The 19,297-nt window shown below is 38.0% G+C and overlaps 1 protein-coding gene across 3 annotated transcripts in view; it reads right to left on the reverse strand.

Moving 5' to 3' along the window:
• The window catches only part of DHX32 (DEAH-box helicase 32 (putative)), a 52,278-nt gene that overhangs the window by 20,957 nt on the left and 12,024 nt on the right, over nt 1–19,297 (reverse strand). For all 3 annotated transcript variants that reach the window (XM_063101898.1, XM_063101899.1, XM_063101900.1), the window contains exons 2-4: nt 17,996–18,527; nt 10,563–10,756; nt 4,382–4,754 (exon numbers count right to left, since the gene is read on the reverse strand). In XM_063101898.1, coding sequence (XP_062957968.1) covers nt 4,382–4,754; nt 10,563–10,756; nt 17,996–18,277 — 849 coding nt within the window. In that variant the 5' untranslated portion in view covers nt 18,278–18,527. The remainder of the gene's footprint in view (nt 1–4,381; nt 4,755–10,562; nt 10,757–17,995; nt 18,528–19,297) is intronic.

Genomic DNA, 19,297 nt, shown 5'->3' on the forward strand with positions numbered 1-19,297 from the left:
ATCTTCATCTGGGTCATTCGAACAATTATTTTGACCCATTAGCTCTTTATTTATTTTTTCTATCTTTTACACGTTAAAGATGAGAATCATTAGCATTTTAATATAGCAGAAATGCAATCAAGAAGGCATGAAATGGTCACTGCTATTTAAATCTTTGCATGATTCAGGCATTTAGAAACATCCTTTTAAAAGGTTTCACTGTCAAATATGTTTGGGAAAATGAGTAAATTACTTGCCATGAAACTACATAGAAGTAACTGGTGTAAAACACTCAAAAAGATAAGGGATTTTAGGTAGTATTTTCCTATTTCTCAAATCACAACTAGTTTTTTAGAACCTCATATAAAATAGATGTCACTTAACATAATTCTTTCTCCTTTTTGTTTCCAAAACTTCTACCTTCTTAACAGATTCTTCTACCTTCTTTTCATCAGATTTCACTAAAAATCTTAGTAAAAAAGATGAATTCCCACAATCATTATAGTTTTAAAGGCTCCATTCCATGCTCCATTTGTCTCCTTCCTTTCCATACCATTTGCAGAAGGGACTGAATTAACTCAAGGGTTTTGTAAGAGGACAGATTTGCCTAGAAAAAGAGCAAGGCATCACAAGTCTCTAAGAAGTGGGGTGAGCTGTTTTCAAGAGTTCCTGATCTGCTGAAGGCTCCTGGGAAGCAGGAACCAGGAAGCAGGGCGGGGCCACTCCACTCAGTTCCACATCAGCAGTTGCACGGGCACCTTCTCCTGCTCATATTTCCTTTTTCTGCATATTGTTGATTTACTTGGGGCAGATTTTTTTTTTAAACCAAGCAAATAGCATGACTATTGATCATAAGGAATGAAAACTTGCCAATTGGAATAATAAGAACCAAACTATTTCTCCATTTTTATAATTCTGCTCACTTCATTTTACCTCACATCTTATACGAGGATCACTGAGAAATAAAAAGGCACAGAACCAGCACTTGAGCTGCGTTCTGAACCTGGCTGCTGCTCAGTCTCACAGGGCTGTGCCCCTCATTCCTCATGCACGGCCAGCAGCCAGCCAGCTTCTCACAGGTGATGCCCTGGAGTTGGAAAAGGAGATTTGATTCCTGTAGCCCACTCATGAGTAATTTCCTATCAAAATAAACTTTCAAATTACTCTGAAATATTTACTCTTATTCTCTTAGAACACTGTTGAAAAAGTAATTTTGAGCACAGTTGATATAGGGCTTTGAGGCCACAATCTTCAGAATTTGAAAAAAAATGCTTAAAATATAGGTAGGGTGTTTCATGTCTTTTATTTATTAATTTGATCAGTGTGTACAGTACATTTACATATGTGGAACTTGCCTATAGCTACCTGCACTTACGGAAAACAGCAGCAGCCACTGGAGGAAGATATCTAGCAGATATCTAGCCCCCAAAACAAAAAAAGACCCACAACTACACAGAAGGTTTCTCAGGAAAACCTCCAACCTAATGACATCACTTTGTGATAGCTTATTATTGCACAATAATCTGGCTAGATATTACCATAAATATCAATTTTATGTTTTCTATTTCATTTATTTCACTTTTTGTTTTCAGGTTAAAAGATGGTTAAGTGGTAAGGAACAATATTCAGGACTCTTAGTCTCAATTAAGTGCCAAGACACAGGGCAGCATGTGAATTATGGGGATTAATCCACAGGAGGTGTGGGGCTAACTAAGCAAGCGGTTAGAGAAAATGTGTCACACCTAATGTGAATAAATTACTGGTTCACCAAAACCAAAATGAGAATATTTCTGCAATTTAAAATGTATTTTCTAAAATAAACAGTAACAATTAGTACATTTTTATTAGACTGCTTGGGTTTGTTTTCATATAATATTTAAGAGCTATTGTAGGTTATAAACTTTTACATAGAAATCAAGACAGCTTCAAATAGTAAGGGGAAAAATTGATCAATAGCGGTTAGCTTGGATTTCAGAGCAAGACAAATCTTTCCAAGAGACAAATTCCAAGCCCATAGAGAGGGATATCTTAACAGTAATCCTGACCAAAATACCAAGAAAGAAAAGTCCATCAGTATACTGAGCTGCATTCAGCTTGTTAGGTAGTAGAAGGGAAAGGAAAACCAGGAAACGTGGAATCTGAGCTGAATGAACAGTGAGAAAAAAGCTGGTTTCCAGGTAAGGGCTGCTGAAGCCAGCAGAACCTCCGCGGCTGCCTTGCTGCACTGCCCACTGGGCAGATCTGCGGCTGAGCCTCTCTGGACAGGGAGGAGCCTCTCCGGACAGGGAGGAGCCCAGCGCCCTCAGAGCGCCAGAACCCTCAGAGGCTGCAGTGCTGGGGCTGGGTTGCAGTGGCACCCGCCATTCTCAGAGGCCCAGAATTGCAAGCACCCCTGCACCCTTCATGCACTATTACTTTCAAGATTTTAAGACTATGCAAGTCTGATGGTTTTTAATAGGAAATGCCTTTCCGGCCTGACTTCAAGGGAAATTATATACCTAAGTCCTGTGGACTTTATACTTTCCACTACCAGCCTGGATAAAAATGCATCTTCTAAAGTCTGACAGTTCAAAAGTCACTATGCCATCAATTATAGCTATTAGATTTATAAGAATCAAATACTCTAAGTCCACCCTCACTCCAATTCTGCCGTTAAGAGCTTTAAATCCATTTTGGAAGTTTTCCTTACTCTGATGTGAAAGATGACTTCTCATCCTATTAATTATATTTCTTCCCCCAGAAATGTATGTCCTCTTTTTCACCTGGCAATTCTGACTCTCAAATGTTTTAGGTTTCCAGTTTTCCCACTTTTCCCTTCCTTAAGTTTCACTCAGGTACACTGAGAACCTCGAATTGTTTTCACACATCCTCCATCTCCTCAATCATTTTATTACTTTCCTCAAGATTTTCTTGAATATCTTGAATCATGTAGTGGTTAGGGAATGATAACAGAATAAATCATTGTAATAGGTAGAAGATTTAATATTCAAGAGAATGTATATATCATCTATATGCAAAATATTAAAAAATATGCTGTAGTTTTACATTTGAGAGTCTAAATTACTTTCTTTAAGGGAACAGATAAAATATAAGTTGTAAGAAAACTGTCCAAATTTCCCAAAGCTAGGAGAATCAGTCATCCTTTATGCTTTGAATATAAAGCAGAATAAATACTTCTGTAAGTGTTTTTGAAAGCATGCGAATACTTAAGAAAAGGCTCTGATAAGAGAGTTGACACACTTGTCTTTGTTCAGCTGGTGGCTCAGCCTACATCAATTTCCTTTTTAGTTTCTGTTTAATCACTAGAATCATTACATGTTTGGGTCATGGTCTAAAAACTTCGTGTTTTTAAGGGCTGGCCGGTTAGTTCAGTTGGTTACAGTGTGGTGTTATGACACCAAGGTCAAGGGATCAGATCCCCATACTGGCCAGTCACCAAAATAAAATAAGTCAAAAAAAAAAAAAAAAAAAAAAAAAAAAAAAAAAAAGCTAGTGCTTTTACTCTCTGAGTGAGAAGATGGAAAGCAAAAAAAGTCAAGGCAATTAATCTCTAGCAAGAGAGGTCTACTTCTGGAGGTCCTAGAAGCTTTTAGATTTTTTAGAGTTAGCCAATAGAACAGTGGAGAAAGTAGGGCTAGTGTAGCTGCAATTAAAAAAAAAAAAAAAAAAAAAAGCAACCCCAAATGGCACCTTGATTGTAACAGAATGAAAAAGACGCTCAACCATACATTTTCAATCATTCTTCTGAAGAGACGTTTTTAAGAAATCCAAGTTAAGATTTTTCACATTCATCTTTTGAGAAAAGGAGCCACAGTATAGGGATGGTCTTCCGGAGTGGGCTATAAATTATATTTTTCTGCCTCAAACCCTCATATGTATGTATGTCAGTACTGACTACTGCAGGAACATTTGTGGGAAATTTTTTGTTCCTTAACTCTATGCTAAGTGCTTAGGTTATAATTCTGACCTCCAACAAGTGCCCCTGGTCACAAGGGAGACAGCTGAGAGTGTGACTGGAGTCAGCGTGTATCTACTGTTCTAAGAGACGACAATTCCCAGCAGGCAGGAGCAGAACCAGCTTTGCATTTGGGGCAGTCCAGATCCAGCCTTAGTCTGGTGGAAGGAAGTTGGCTCTGGAGATCATTTCTATAAACTCCTCAAGATGCCTCACCCATTCTTTGTTTTTAGAACTGCACGTGATTTTAGAAATACTTCCTTGTTCTTTCAGCTCAGGTTTTATTTACCCTATCAATGATTCTTCTAAAGTATAAAAAAATGAGGTGTGATGGAACCAAATATTTAAACAGTTAATTAGCAAACTGAAACCTGTATGTTAGTTATTAAAAGCTTCCCCCAAAGAAATACCTTATTACTCTGTCAGGATAGGATGTTACTTACTTACTTGTTCACAGGCCAGAAAGACTACAATGTCACCCTTTTCACCCGAGTGATGAATTTCAAAGATAAGGCGTAAAATAGACTCAAAAGAATCCTTTTGAGCCTCACTAAGGTACACAACCTCCACAGTGTGCTTATTTTTCACTTCTATGAGAGGCACGTTTCCATAATAAGAATTGAGTCTGCTGATCAGGTGTGGTGAGGAGTTAATTATGAGCTTCAGTTCTGGTCTTGCCAGTAAAACATCTTTAAAAAGTCCAAGTAACACATCAGTTGCAATGCTTCTTTCATGAATATCATCTAAGATGATGACCCCATAGCTACCCAAAAAAGGATTGGACATCATTTCTCTTTGCAACATATCATCAGTACAATACCTATAAAGAAGAAACATTAAAGTTAGAATATTCTTATGAAAAGTTATGCGAAGAACTTCTTAACAAAAATGCCTTCCCTATATCCTTTTCTCCAAATAAGTGGTTTTAAGTCTTTACTGGGGACAAGATTCCTTTAAGTTGATAAAATGTATGGAACTTCAACACAGAAAAATACATATAACAAAATTTATACCCAGTTTGTGTATGTTCATGGACCCCCAAAGATTATTGCTGAACCCTAAGTTAAAGACCTCTGCCTAAATGTCTATTACAAATATTAACGCAAGCTGCATTTAACATTTGCTCTGAGCTTTATAAACAAAAAAGTAATATCATAAAACACCCTTGACAAGTAAGCATTTTCCCCCCTCTTTTATCAGCAGAAGAATTTTGAGTAAAAGCATTCACTTTTCAAGGAAAGGATACAAGAGTGACGTTCTGGCTCAGGCTCATGGCCCAGCTAGCCCACTGTTAGGACTCCACTACTGGTGGCACATTGTGGGAGACGATGTCACCAAGATGTCAGCATCAACAAGGTTGATATAATAATCAAAGTATCTAAAAAGCAACCACCTATTTAAGGGCAGCATGCAAAGTGGCCAGAATTCTGGAGGTGGGGAGGGATCATTACTGATTTTAGTGGTATTTCCAGTAGTTCTTGGGATCATAATTTTATTTTATTTTATTTATTTGGTAGCTAGATGGTATGGAGATCCAAAACTGTGACCTCAGTGTTATAAGGCTGTGCTCTAACCAACTGAGCTAACAGGCCAGCCCTTAATTAAAAAAAATAATAATAAAAATAAAAATAATCACCTCTTAGTCATTCAGCACCATGCAAATATCTTTCTCACACTATTTACATATTTACCCATATTACTGCTTAAAGAAACCAATTCTGTAAGTTTTCTACCCATTCAAGATATTTACTTTTATTTATTCTTGCACATAGCAGTTCTGAGACTGCTATCCTTAGAAAGGCCTGCTTGCACTTAGATTTGGGGAGGGTTCTCACCATTTCCAGAATTAAGAGTGGGTCATTGTACCTAAATTGTTTGTACATGCAATATGGTTTATGCTGAACATGTGCTTTCATTCTGGGAATCTGGAATTCTGGAACACACTAAGCAGTGGGTGCCTATGTGACCAGCCACTAATAAAACCTCTGGGCTCCAATGAGTTCATCTGGTAGGACACCATTTCACATGCATTTTGTCACAACTCAGTGCTGGGAGAATTAAGCACATTCTGTGTGACTCCACTGGGAGAGAATTCTTGGAAGCTTGCTCCTGGTTTCCTCTGAACTTCAGCCCATCCACGATTTCCCTTTGCTGATTTTGCTTTGTATCCTTTCACTTTAATAAATCTTAGTTGTGAGTAAACTACATGCTGAATCCTATAAATACTCCTAGCAAATTATCAAACCTGGGGGTGGTCTTGGGGACCTTGACACAGTCCTCAATTAATTTCCTTCAAGGAAGAAAACAAACATTTATTAAGGTCCTAGTGTGTACCAGGCATTGTACTGGTACATACATTTTCTCATTTAACCTTTAAAATAACTCTTTGAGGTTTATTTTATTATTATGATTATTTAAATAAATCCCATGCTTATAAGAGAAAACCAAGGTTCAGAAAGATATAAGTATCCTGTCCAAAGTCACAAAGCCAGGGATAGAGTCATGATTTAAACCAGCGTATCTGTTACATTTGATGTCATTGTCAAATTACAAAGATTGCTTCCTTGGCTTTCATGGTTTTGGTGATAAAGTAAATGTTCTTCCTCTCTATGTCACTATAAAGTCAAAGCGCATATTCTGCCTTTCTTTTTTTTTTTTTTTTAATTTTATTTTGTCGATATACAATGTGGTTGATTATTGTGGCCCATTACCGAAACCTCCCTCCCTCCTCCCTCTCTGCCTTTCTTTTAATATGTGTTCTCATCCCATGTCTTACCAAACTAGCAGTGATAAATTGTTGATCATTCCTTTTGTCAAACTTAAAGAAAATATCTTGAACACTATAGTATTATGCTTTGTGCAAGATGCAAACAAAACAAATAGATGCATCTGAAATCAAGCTTTGAGACTGTCTTTTTGCTGAGATTAATTAGTATAATACAATGGTATAAGTTACTATTGCCTCTTGTCTCAAAACATATTATTTTAATCTATGCTACTTCCCTAATGTTAGGAATTAAATCTCTGTTCCCTTTCAGCAAAATGCATCTAACCACACTGATCTTAGAGGAAGCAATGCTCCCCATAAAGTGGAGGAGTTATATTGGTATGTGACTATATCTAGACTTAAAGAGAAGATGGTGACATTTAAAACTCTGCTAGATTCAGCAAGGCCTGACCTTCCAGATGACTGTATACTACTAAGGGAATACAAAGGCTCAATCCTAAAACTTACTATATAAACCTTCATTTTTTTCCTACAGAACACAAAGATAAATTTCTTACCTTTATATTAATGAGATATTGTGTGTACAATGTTTAAAAAGTACTGTTACTAATAACTATGTAAAAAAAAATATATAGATACACTGCCAAGGTTTCAGGAAATGCAGTTTATATTTTAAATTCTTAAGATTTAATTTCTAAAAGCTAAGAATATAGTAAAATATTTAAAGGTTTATTAATATTTTCTAAAATTATAAATATTGAGTTTGTCCTTAAAAATTTGAGAACTTTAGAGTTCTCAAAACTGAAAAGGTCAGTATTTGAAATCTATGTGTCACTTCTACAAGGTATCTTGTTATGTAGTTCAGAAAGACTATTTTAGGTATATAATATTCAGGTATCCACTGTTTCAAAGAAGGCGAGAACAAAGCTTAAAGAAGAACTAAATTGTTATGTATAAGATCCCCCCCCCAAAAAATGGGAGTCGGCATAAAGACAGCTTTAATAAGTGCCTATTATATGTCTGATAGATTAGATACTAAGAGGTTACAAAGAAAATGAAAAAGACAATATCAAATATAGAACACTGTCTTCTATAATCAATAGTCAACCTTAAATCTTCTGATTTAAATAGCTATTCAATCTGAGCTTATTCAAAATTTTGGCTAGCCTACCTCTACAAGAAAATGAATGTGGTACTAATTATGATTATAAAGATATGAGGATACTTCAAAGTTTGTGGCAAAACAGTACTAAAGGATAATACGAATCCTTCCATGAACTTTTTGAAGTACCCTCGTACAATTACAAATGTAATTATAAAAACAGCTACCACATACACACAATTTGCATCACATATATTAACTCATTTAGTCCTCACAACACTCCTCTGAGCAGGTATATTAATCATCCGAGTTTTTTTTTTTTGGTGGGTGGCTGATACAGAGATAATCATCCACATTTTGCAGACAGGAAACTTATGCATAGAGAGGTTTGGTGACTTACGCGAAGTTACAAGTTAGCAAGTGGTAGAGACACTCATTTTACAGCCACATTGTCTCCTCTCCAGAACACACATTACCAGGAGGAAAACAAGGTATTATTTCCTTTTATCATGGGGGGCTTTTCAATAGCTTTGGCCTCTTTCCCATGACTCAAACCCTATTTACAACAATGTAGCAGAGTATCTGTTGACTCTGGACATAGTATGGTGGAAAAGAAAATGCAATGTCCCAGCAACAAGAATAATCATAAAGTGAAGATATAAAAACAATGAGAGAATAAGACAGCCCAGCAATAGCATTAAGAACCTGCGTGGCCAAACCTGAGGGGCTTCAAAGGTGCCCTTGCACTTCAGCCCCACACACCTGGAAGCTACTGTCCATGTTAAGAAAGGAATGCCACATACAGATCAGAACTAAAGATACTTTAATGTAAACTGTAGTTTCCTTTGGCTGTCAGAATTGAATACTTGAGTTTTTCAACATAAAACAATCCCATGAAAGCCAAGTTCAACCTGTGACAGAGGTTTACAATTGAGGCATGTCTTTGACCTACTCTGACACTATTAGATTTCCCCATAATTATTTATCTCTGTGGCTTTCTCAGAAAAAGAAAAAAAAAAAACCAAAAACAAAAACATACATATATATGTATATACACACACACACATGTAGATTCCATATTAAGATAAAAACTGTTGTAATATTTCATTTTTAAGACTATATCCAAGAGCTCTTTCCAATGGGTTTCCAAAGTCTAGATGGTGTTATAGATATAAAAATATAAACATTAACTTTAGAACCAAATAAAGAATGAATCTGCTAAGCTTAGGGATCCTTCACCCTTTCAGGGTTGTATGTCTTGTCCTGTCCAACTTTTCAACTAGTTTGTGTGTTCCTAAGAAGCAGGGAGGCTTTTATGTTTTTTTTTGTATCACTCATATACCTTTCACAAAATAAGTGATTTTTAAATATATACTAATGCGATGACTCAGGGACATCATGGCTATAACAGCAGAAGGTAATATATCTTCAAGAAGTTCAAGTCAGAATGCTGTTAGTCTAAAGATTCCCTATGTTTTGACACTAGCCTGAAGACTAATGTCTTCTATTTCTGAAGATAAACATTTGAGGGAAAGCTGCTTAATACAAACCAGAGTAATCACATGGGCTTTCTGAATGGGAAACAGAACTCCCCAGCGTCTACAGCAGCTAGCAGGGACAGGGCCAATCTCCTTCCTTCCACTATCAAATTTACTAAACATCCTCTGTGAGACAAGCACATCAGACACTGGGGACATGGGTATGCAAAAACCATCCCTGCCCTGCAGTGCTACAGCAGAGCTTCCCTGTGGTGAGCCATGGCACGCTGGTGTGCCACACAGATGGGTATACACATGCAGATCCACTGATCCTGAGATACCTATCTTCTTAGCTCTCTGTGGCATGGATATTTCGAACTACAAGCAGCTTTGACCATGTCCTTGAGGTGCTATACAGATACTATCATTTTCTGTGAGAACTATGATATAAAACTGCTTGAGAAGCACTGGCCCACAGCGGTAATTTTTCCAATTTTCCTACTAATTTCTTTTCCCTTTTTCTTTCCTCTTTTTTTCTTTGTATCAAGCTCTTGGAACTCCTGTTCAAAAGAAATCGTACAATGAAGCTAAACACAAAAAGGTACCACAACTTGCGATAACCACAGAGAAGGCTCCTCGGAACCCATAAAACAATGTATAGGCTGAAAACACTGATCTAAAATGCCATGATGAACACCAAGGTCAAGGGTTCAGATCCCTGTGCCCGCCAGCTGCCAAAAATAAATAAATTAAAAAAAATGCCATGATGGAGATTGATACCAAGTTTTATAGAAGTTCAGCAGAAGGTTTTCTAATTTATACTACTAGAGGGTCAGGGAAGCCTTCCTGGAGTGGGTGACCCTTGCACTGAGGCTTGAGTGACTAGGAGGATCAGCCAAGCCCATAAAAGGCACAGGCCTTCCAAGCACAGAGAATGGCAGGTGTAACGGCACGGAGGTGTGGAAGTGTGGGACACACAGGGAGCTGTAGGTGTCCACATGGCTGGCACGCAGGCAACAATGTGGACTCAGCATGAAGCACAGCTTCAGAAGTCCAGGCTTGCAAGTCTTTTGGGGCTAACTAACAAGTAGTAACTCTTTCCTGAGGACTATGGGGAGTCATGGAAGAAATTCAGACAAGGAATATCTGATGATGCCAATGTGGGAAAACAAATGGTGTGTGTCAGGCTGGTGACAGAGAGACCAGTTATTATGATACAGCACAGATGCTTAATATGCAGAATGCAAGAATAATGCTCTATTAAGATTATCTCCAAGCCAAGAGTCATCAGCAGGGAGCAAATGAACCCCCAAAACCAACCTGAGGATTGTTTCACTGGTACAGCAGTTTTCAAAAGGGATCACATAGCCAACTTCATGACCAATGTTAACATCCATTTCATCTGCTACCCGCAGGGCAAGCTGGACCACAGTCTGCTTGTGGACCTGTGTGCATATCACGCCCCCGTGCTGGTAGTGGATGGAAAGGCAATATTCAGCACACCACTGAGGAACCTTTAATGGAAAAATGAGACAGGATCAGCTCCCACTATGAAAATAAAAACCAAGGGACAGCTCTGTTCATAGCAGCATTCATCTTATAAATGATTTTTTTTTCACCAGTAAATCACTAGTGGGCTGTATTAACACTTATTTAGTGAAGCTCTGAGCAATCTGTATTTTGCACAAAGTTATTAGTAGGAAATAAAGTTAAGAATAAACAGGAGTTAGTAGGGACTGTGAAAGTCTGACTCCCAGATGAAAAAGGTAGATAAAAATAAAGGACAAAATGAAAAAAAACCTATTATTAACCTTAGCCAAGTTTCTAAAAAGACTAACGTATTTATACATTATTATTGTCCTTCTGATTATAAGAAAGCCCCATCAAAAACATTCCTTTTGGTATCAGCTATTATGTAGGTAGCATTTAGATGAAAAATAGTGACTTAAACTTAAAGCATTTACATTTAAATCCACATGATCACAATAAATATCGATAAGTCTTCTTAACATTTCTCTGGTAATAAAAGGCAAAATATACTGGTAATCTGTTCATCCAAACACAATTAAAAATAAACCCAGTGAGATGATCAACTAACCCATGTAGATTTGGAAAGAGTCAATACTAAGTAAGGCTGCTCTTGAGCCATTGTATTTAAAAAAATCCTTTTATCTAAAATATATTATAGTTCAATTGATTTTTATCAAGTTTATTTGTGCAAGAATTATTACAGTAAAAAGTAATGAATTCAATTGTATGCTCTAATCTCTTAAGGCACTGTCAATAAATTATGCTTTGTCACATTCATTTTAAAAATAAATCATTCCAAGAGTGTTTTTAAGCATATCTAAAGAATGTAAAAAGTTGTAACATTTTGAATTATCTTGAGCTCTGCTATTTACTAGACTCATCATGGAATTTTTAGATTTTAATCCTCACTATAATTTGAAAACTAAAATGGACCAGAAATTATAAGTCTCTCCAAAATGACCAACTGCTGTAGTCCCAATGATTAAAAGTGCAAATGCACTTCCTCCATTAAGATAGGTGTCAGCCTTGTCAACAGGGTAAAAATTGTCAGTAATTTACTCAACGCCTACTTTGTTCCATGAAAAATGAAAAAGTTAAGGTATTGCATTCAGGAAATATCGAATCAAGGCAAGACTCAGGAAACAGCAAGGCACCTAAGAGACTGGAGTCAGGACTTGTAGGCCTGGCTTGCCACCAATTTGTTCCATGTAAATCACAGTTTTTCTAACCTTTACTTTCCCTACTGGTAAAATGAATGGGTTGAACAGATGAGAATTATACTTCAAGTTTAAGCTCCTGTGTCACTTTCTCCACAAGTCTTGCTATGACCCACTAGGCATTAGATCCCACAGTGTACTTCTCAACCATGGCAGGTGTCATACTTCCTGCGGTTGCTTCTCTGTTCCTAGTACCTACCCCACCTCCCAAACCCTGAGCTCTGAGAGACCAGAAACCTATCTGCCTCGATTACCAAATAATCCAAAAACTCAATAAATATTTGTTGAATGAACAAAACTAATTTCTTATACTTCCCAGAAATATTTTAAAATTCAAAATTGTTTCTACCTGAAGTTGTTTCATAATCACTGGATCGCCTAATTGGGAATTTTGTCTCCCTCATTTCCTAGGAAGTAATTTTTTATTCTTGCCAAATCCTTACCTTTTAAAGTAATTCCCTTCATCTCAGGGTCCCATATCTAGAGTCCCTAGCTGAGACTTCAAACATCATTCTTGTGAAAAATAGTATTAAAACCACTTGTTTGAATCTTTGTCTCACTAATAGATGGGAAGATCCTTAAGATGTACAAGTGCGGTTCATATCTGTCCCCGATACTTAACAGAGAACCTGACACACAGTAGGGATGGATGCATAAAAACATCATTATAATTGAAAAGAAGGGAGAGAAAGGCTTGGGCTCAGGACTAAGCATGGGAGAGAAGTAATAAAACGGAGGGACACTTATTGCACAGGAAGAATTAGCAGTACCCACTAACAGACTCATTATGCAAAGGAAGAATAAATATTCCATGAGGTCTAATTTAAAATGCCAGGGTAATAGTATAATTAACAAGAACAAGAAATTGGAAAGTAAAATAAAATGAATGAATGACGCTAAATAGCAGCATAAAGTTCTTTTGGGGGGAGTGAGAAGTTAGGAGGACAAGGAGAGTCAGAAAGACGGTCAGTGATGAAGTTGTCTTGATGGGAGGACATCCAGGTGTAGCCGTCCTGAGATCAACTGAAAAACAGGCTGGGAGCCCGAGGGAGAGGTCAGAGCTGGAGGTAGACATGGCAGTTCCAGCATTTCAGAGCTGAAAGGAACTTCTGGAAGGCATGTAGGCCAACATCCTCATACAGGAGGAAACAGACTTAGAGGGTGACTTGTCTGAGGTGATGCTGCTAGTAAATAGCAGGGCCAGAACTGATTCAGTTCTCAGTTCTCAGCTGGTGTAACTTCCATGACACAGTTGCTTCTAAGCATCCTTATACAAAGGTGGCAGATGAAGCCAAGAGATTCTCAGGCAGTCCACATTTTGAATTACTCTTTCTAGCCTAATGACAATGTCAAGGGACAGTATTATGATGACAGTGAGCACTGTTTTACATGGCTAGAACTGTTGCTGAAATTACCCTATCCAGTTTTCCTAAAACACTTGATATGCTCAGTTTAGTTGCTACTTTAAGGTCCAGGATAGCTGTTTTCAAACTCCAGATTTCTAATGATTCCAGTGATTATGGACCATGTTCCCAAGCTTCTGATTTTGTTTTCTTGACTGTATTTCATTTATTTCTGTCTACTCACATAAACAAATTTTGCAAGATTAGATTGTTACAGTATGTTTATAATGTTATAAACATCACATAGGCCTGGAAGTTCAGTAAATATACCAATCTTTGTTTTCCTTTATGACCTCCTCCACAATAGAGCAAATTATTTTACCTAGGAGGCAAAAAAATTAATTCAGAAATGGAAATAGTTCTAAATATAAATTAAAAAACCAGAGGAAAGCTAAACACATACATATTGTGCTTAATGTAGGAATGTTTGCTTACATGGCCAAGTTAATAGTGGAGCAGAATCCACAACTAATTACAGACAGCCTGCTCAACTGGGTCTGTGAATACATAGGATCTATCTGACCTTTCAGTAACAGTTACTCATGGACGGTAATAGTAAGTGATGCAAATAAAAACTGAAAAAGTTATCTCTGAACAGAAAAGAGATAAACACGAAATTATCTGTTCTATTTATTAGAATTTCTACATTTTTGTCTGCCTTCTGAATCACTCTAAGCAAGCTAAGGCACATTCTGAAGTTTGATTCCTTAGCAAACTTGAAGTATTGGTGTTGAGAAAATAGAATAGTTTAATCAGGGCCCCTCGCCTTAGGTCTGGTTGGGGGTGGTGCAGTGCATTCTTTGTAAAGGAGTTGTGTGTGGGTGGAGTTAGTGTGCATGCCCGGCACCACCACCTTGGCTGGCATTGACTGCCTTGGGCCACTGCCGCATGCAGCCATGCTCTCCAACCTACGGCTCCAAGGACCTTTTGGCTGGTTACCTAGCTCACAGACCTGCATGTGAGGGGTCTGGTGACCCAGTCTGGCATGTGAGGGGTCTGGGGACCCAGCCTGGCATGTGAAGGGTTTGTGACCCAGTCTGTGAATGGGCTTGAGGGATCTGTGAGCTCCAGACCCAGCCCTAGCTTGACAATTGGCCCAGTCAGTGCTGGATTATGGACAGGTAAAAGAGCACTACAACTGGCCACGTCAGCAGGATTCTGACATTAGCCTAGCACAATAATTGGCTAGAAAAAGTTATGGTTCAGCAAATGCTGGAAAATTAACATTTCATAATTCCAAGGGACACTAAGATTACAGCTTTACAAAGAACTCTTGCTCTTGCATTCTCTGCACTTACAATAAATACTGTACCTACTGCTGGTGTTAGCATTCTTTGCCCTGATTATAATTCTCTGGGTAACTACTCAGCAGCAAAAAAGTACCTTACTCTCCTCACTACTAAATTATGTGCCTGTTAGAGGTTCTATTTCTCCCCCTATAGTTTCTCTTAGGAAGACATTCCCTTCTGGTATTTAGAAAACATTACTCCAGGTGGGCTAGTTGCCAATTTGGTGCCATGGGAAATAAGAAACCTTAAAAAAGCTGCACCTTTCAATGAATTATTTGGCTTTAGTTTCTTTCAGAGACACACTGAATTCTGGGCTACTTTCTACTTAAACAGCACTAAGTACTTAGCAAAAAGTTGTACAATATGGTAAAAAAAAAAAAAAATAAGAAATTGCTCCTTTAACAACATGAAAAAACAAACCTGTTTACCAACTAATTTTTTTTTTTTTTTGTCTTTTTCGTGACCGGTACTCAGCCAGTGAGTGCACCGGCCATTCCTATATAGGATCCGAACCCGCGGCGGGAGCGTAGCTGCGCTCCCAGTGCCGCACTCTCCCAAGTGCGCCACAGGCTCGGCCCTTACCAACTAATTTAACTGGCAGTTTTGGCAATAGACAACCTCCAAATTTATATATTTGCTCTAAAAACCCTCCTCAACTAGAATTCTTTAAATATTTTCATTCTGAGTTCACCTAATAATTTTTTCATATTTTCTCAATCCATTTTATAAATGCAGTTTTCTGTACGGTATAATGTGCCTAATGTATCAAAGCCTGAGCACGAGGCATACACTGCCTCAAAGCCCACCTTGACCGGACTCTGTGGAAAGCAAGGTAGCCAGCATTAGGGCAGATGACAAGAATGTACAACCCAGGCCTCTTATCTCCTGCCTGAGAGGAAATCACTAGCACTCTGGCCAATCTGCTGCTATGAGAGTAGGTAAGGAGTCCCTTGGGTAACCAAAATCTAATCTACATCAGGGCTTTATCAACTTAAGTTAGTAACTGGACTTCTACAAATTGTACCCAATCAGAAAGTGAAGCAAAGATGCTCCATTTCCTACTCTGAGCAGCATGCACAGAGGCTGGGCTGCTGGATTCTGGGTGGGCTGCAGGGAGATCTTGTATATGAATCTGCAGCAAGATCCAGATCAGAACCACGGGAGCAGCATGCACATCAAGCATCCATCCGTGTATGGTTTCATCACTGCTGCTGTAGCAAGAGGACATCCGCATGAACTACATTAGCGTAGAACTTTATGTCCTTTCCACCCACTGCTAGAGATAGTCTCACCTTGTTTAATGGATATGCGGTTAAATAAGAATAAACAAAGTGAGGAAGAAAGACCTAGGTGAGACACAATGCTACTACTGTTCTGTTAAACACAACCTAGGCCCAAAGGCTCCATGCCCTCCTTTTACATCACTAGTCTGCCTTCAGGCCCGATTCCTCTTCTGCTTGCTTCTCTTAATGTCCCTAGGACCACCAATCCTGCACCTAGTGCCAAGGTCCCAATCACTCACTTTTATTTCAGTATCAGAATCACAGAATCCACAAGTTGAAAAGAACCTTAAGGACCACCAGTTTACCCAAAGGTATGAATCCTTTCAACAATCTTTGCAAAGTGCCTATGTCTGCTCATACTCCTAAGGCAGCTCATTCTACCCAATATGTCAGAATACATTACTGAGTGGGACCCTTCCTGTATCAAATGTCACGCATCCTCGTATATCACAATTCACACATATCTTGGCTTTGAGTAAATACAGGTAGGAATCTACCAGCAGAAAATGGTGGACAGGTTTACTCGGTCAATAAGGTGGAGATATTCTGTGCCATACAGGCTTCTTAATTTAAATTAAATCTTAGTTATCTCATGCTTATTCACCTCATGGGAAATTTCAGGACAAAAGCTAGATTAGGAGAAACAAGCAAAATAATTCTAAAAATGTTTCACTCTCTTTCTGGCTCTTTCATAAACCTGCTCCCTATACAGCAGTAGCTCTGAAAAGTTGCCCTTTTGTAAGAGAAATTTACATCTCTATAGGCAACCTCCATTTGTAAGGGCGTCTCCCTCTCTGCACCAGGAAGAAAGGGATTGCTGTGTGGAGAAGGCATAAGTCTGCAGTAACAGACCTTACTTTGTGGAAGGTGCTCTTCCTGGTAGTCCCATCTTAACTGGGCTTTTCCGACATCTTTTTCTCTTTGTTCAGAGAATGGCAGAGTTTAAGACTGAAGTTTAAGTGCTTTCTTTGAGGTTGACTCTAGAGATTTACTAATTTCTCTGGGTTTTCTCCCATGTATACATGTTAATAAACTTCTGTTTGTTTTTCTTCTGTTAATCTGTCTTTGGTTAAGGGAGTCCCAGTTAAGAATTATGAAGGATACAGAAAATTATTTGTTTCTCTCCTATACTAGTGACTGTTAAGAGAAAATTTTAATTGGGAGGCCCTAGGTGGGAGCAGTCCCAGTGCTGTAAGTTCCTATGTAAACAAACCAAAGCCCAATGTAAACAGTAAAACAAAACTAGAGACTTTACCAGCCAGAAACTGCCAACTGTCTTCTCACGAGGAACTTTCCACTCTTACCAATCAAATATATTTTATCTTACTTCTGTGTTCAGTCTAGAAAAGCTCACTGCCCACCTTGTTGCAGCAGAGCTCACCAAACCTCTTCTGGTTCTGCGTGCTGCCTGATTCATGAATCATTCTTTGCTCAGAAAAACTCTTTAAAATTTTAATATATCTGTTTATCTTTTAATAACCCTAATTTTTCCCCACCATATTAGACCACAAAGTGTCTGGTCCAGGCCTGGATCATATTTTGTCACTCCATTATTTCTTATTGTCAAGAAAATAAGAATTTCCTTGTGCTTTTGAGTTTTGGCAGCTTAGCCAGCTTCACCAATAAGCATATCCAGACTTTTTGATTATCAGACCACTGGGCATGTAAACATAGTGGTTAATCCCCAAATCTATGGTGGGCAAATAACATCTACCACATCTTTTAAAGTATAACATGCACAATGAGATCATCTGAATGCGCCGTTTTGTCTACTATTCTAGAGATAATTCAGTGGTACACTAAATACAATTAATTTCCATGTAAGTATTACTAACTTATTCAGCTGGCCTTAATAAAATGAATTACATTAGGTGACTTAATTGTTGTACTTGAATTGCTAATGTTCTTTTTTGTTTCTTGGTTTAGATATTATTGTTATTAAAACAGAACACTATTCTGACATGTAATTATTTAAGTAATAAAAAAAAATACAACATATAAAGCAAATGGTTTTTTGTAGTGGTTACTCACCTGAGAGCTCTTGCCACATTTCGCATCTCCTGAAACAATCACAATTTGATTTTGAAGCAGATTCTCCATAAAGGAGTATTTTTCTTTCCATATTGGAAGATCTTCTCTTTCTTTCAGAAGTTTATAATAACGTGATGAATATGGCAATCCATCAAAAGGGTTAAGTTCCAGATCCTCACAGGCCAAAACTCCTTCCTCATCCCCATCACTGGAGTCAAGGGATTCAGGAAAATAGCGTTTTTCAGAGGAAGAGTTTGGACATTCCAGTTCTTTTCCTTCCATCTTGTCCAATACTGAGTGAGCTTAAGCAGTTGACATTCCACAATCAAGTTTCTCCTGACAATAACCCATTGCAAACAGGGTTTAACAGTATACTATACAAACTCAGATGTCCCAATCTCTAAGACTTCAGTTCAAGGTTCTAGCAATTTAAATTCCTCAACCCTGCATTTGTTCTTTGCTGCTGTGTCATCCACTGTGCTGGCTCACTTCAGCACTCCTCTGCATATTAGATGACTGTCAATAAACCATGCTAAACAGCAAACAGCAACAACAAAAAAAAAAAAAGGAAAGAAAAAAGAAAATCAGGCACGTGTACAAGTTAAAAAAAAGTACAGGCATTCAAAACAAAAGTATTATTTTTTTCCTGTTAACTGATTACTGTCATTTCTGCTGCCTGTTTAAAAAGATCAGGAATAATTTAGGCTAGCTCTTAAAGTTTAGTCGGTTGCAATTTTCCTGGCCAGTTCAGAAAATGATTCTGCATTGGGCCTGCTGCTCTCTGCCTGACCTTTATCACAGGCTCTGTGTCTTGATTGACTGTGAATAGAAAGCAACAGGGGGGATATGGTTGTGACTGTGAGGCTATTCAATCACGTGGTCATCTAATCCCACGACAAAAGACATGCTGGGTCCATAAAAAGGAAAACTGTGAAGGACTGGTGAGTGCTCCCCTAACACTGGCTACAAGAAAGTATATTATCATTATTAAGAAATCGTCGAATTTAAAGGGAAGCATTGAAAAAAACTTTATATTTTACTTTTGCTGTGCCAGTTTAGAAAGCAAAGTGAGGGAAACTAACTCATTATTTCTTTCCATCTGAGGTTATGGTTGGCTTTTATTAACAAGGTCTTTTGTTTAAACAAACCAGGAATCTCCAGCATATTTCTTGAGATTCCTGGGTTGTGAGTCCAACATGTCAGATCTAAGAGCCAATAAAAGACAACTTTTAATTTAAATGAAGGAGAGAAATTACCTAAGAAAGGCCAAGATTTATACCAGTAACTTATTCCCTACATGTC

Source organism: Cynocephalus volans, chromosome 7 (assembly GCF_027409185.1).
Source record: "Cynocephalus volans isolate mCynVol1 chromosome 7, mCynVol1.pri, whole genome shotgun sequence".
Taxonomy (NCBI): Eukaryota; Metazoa; Chordata; class Mammalia; order Dermoptera; family Cynocephalidae; genus Cynocephalus; species Cynocephalus volans.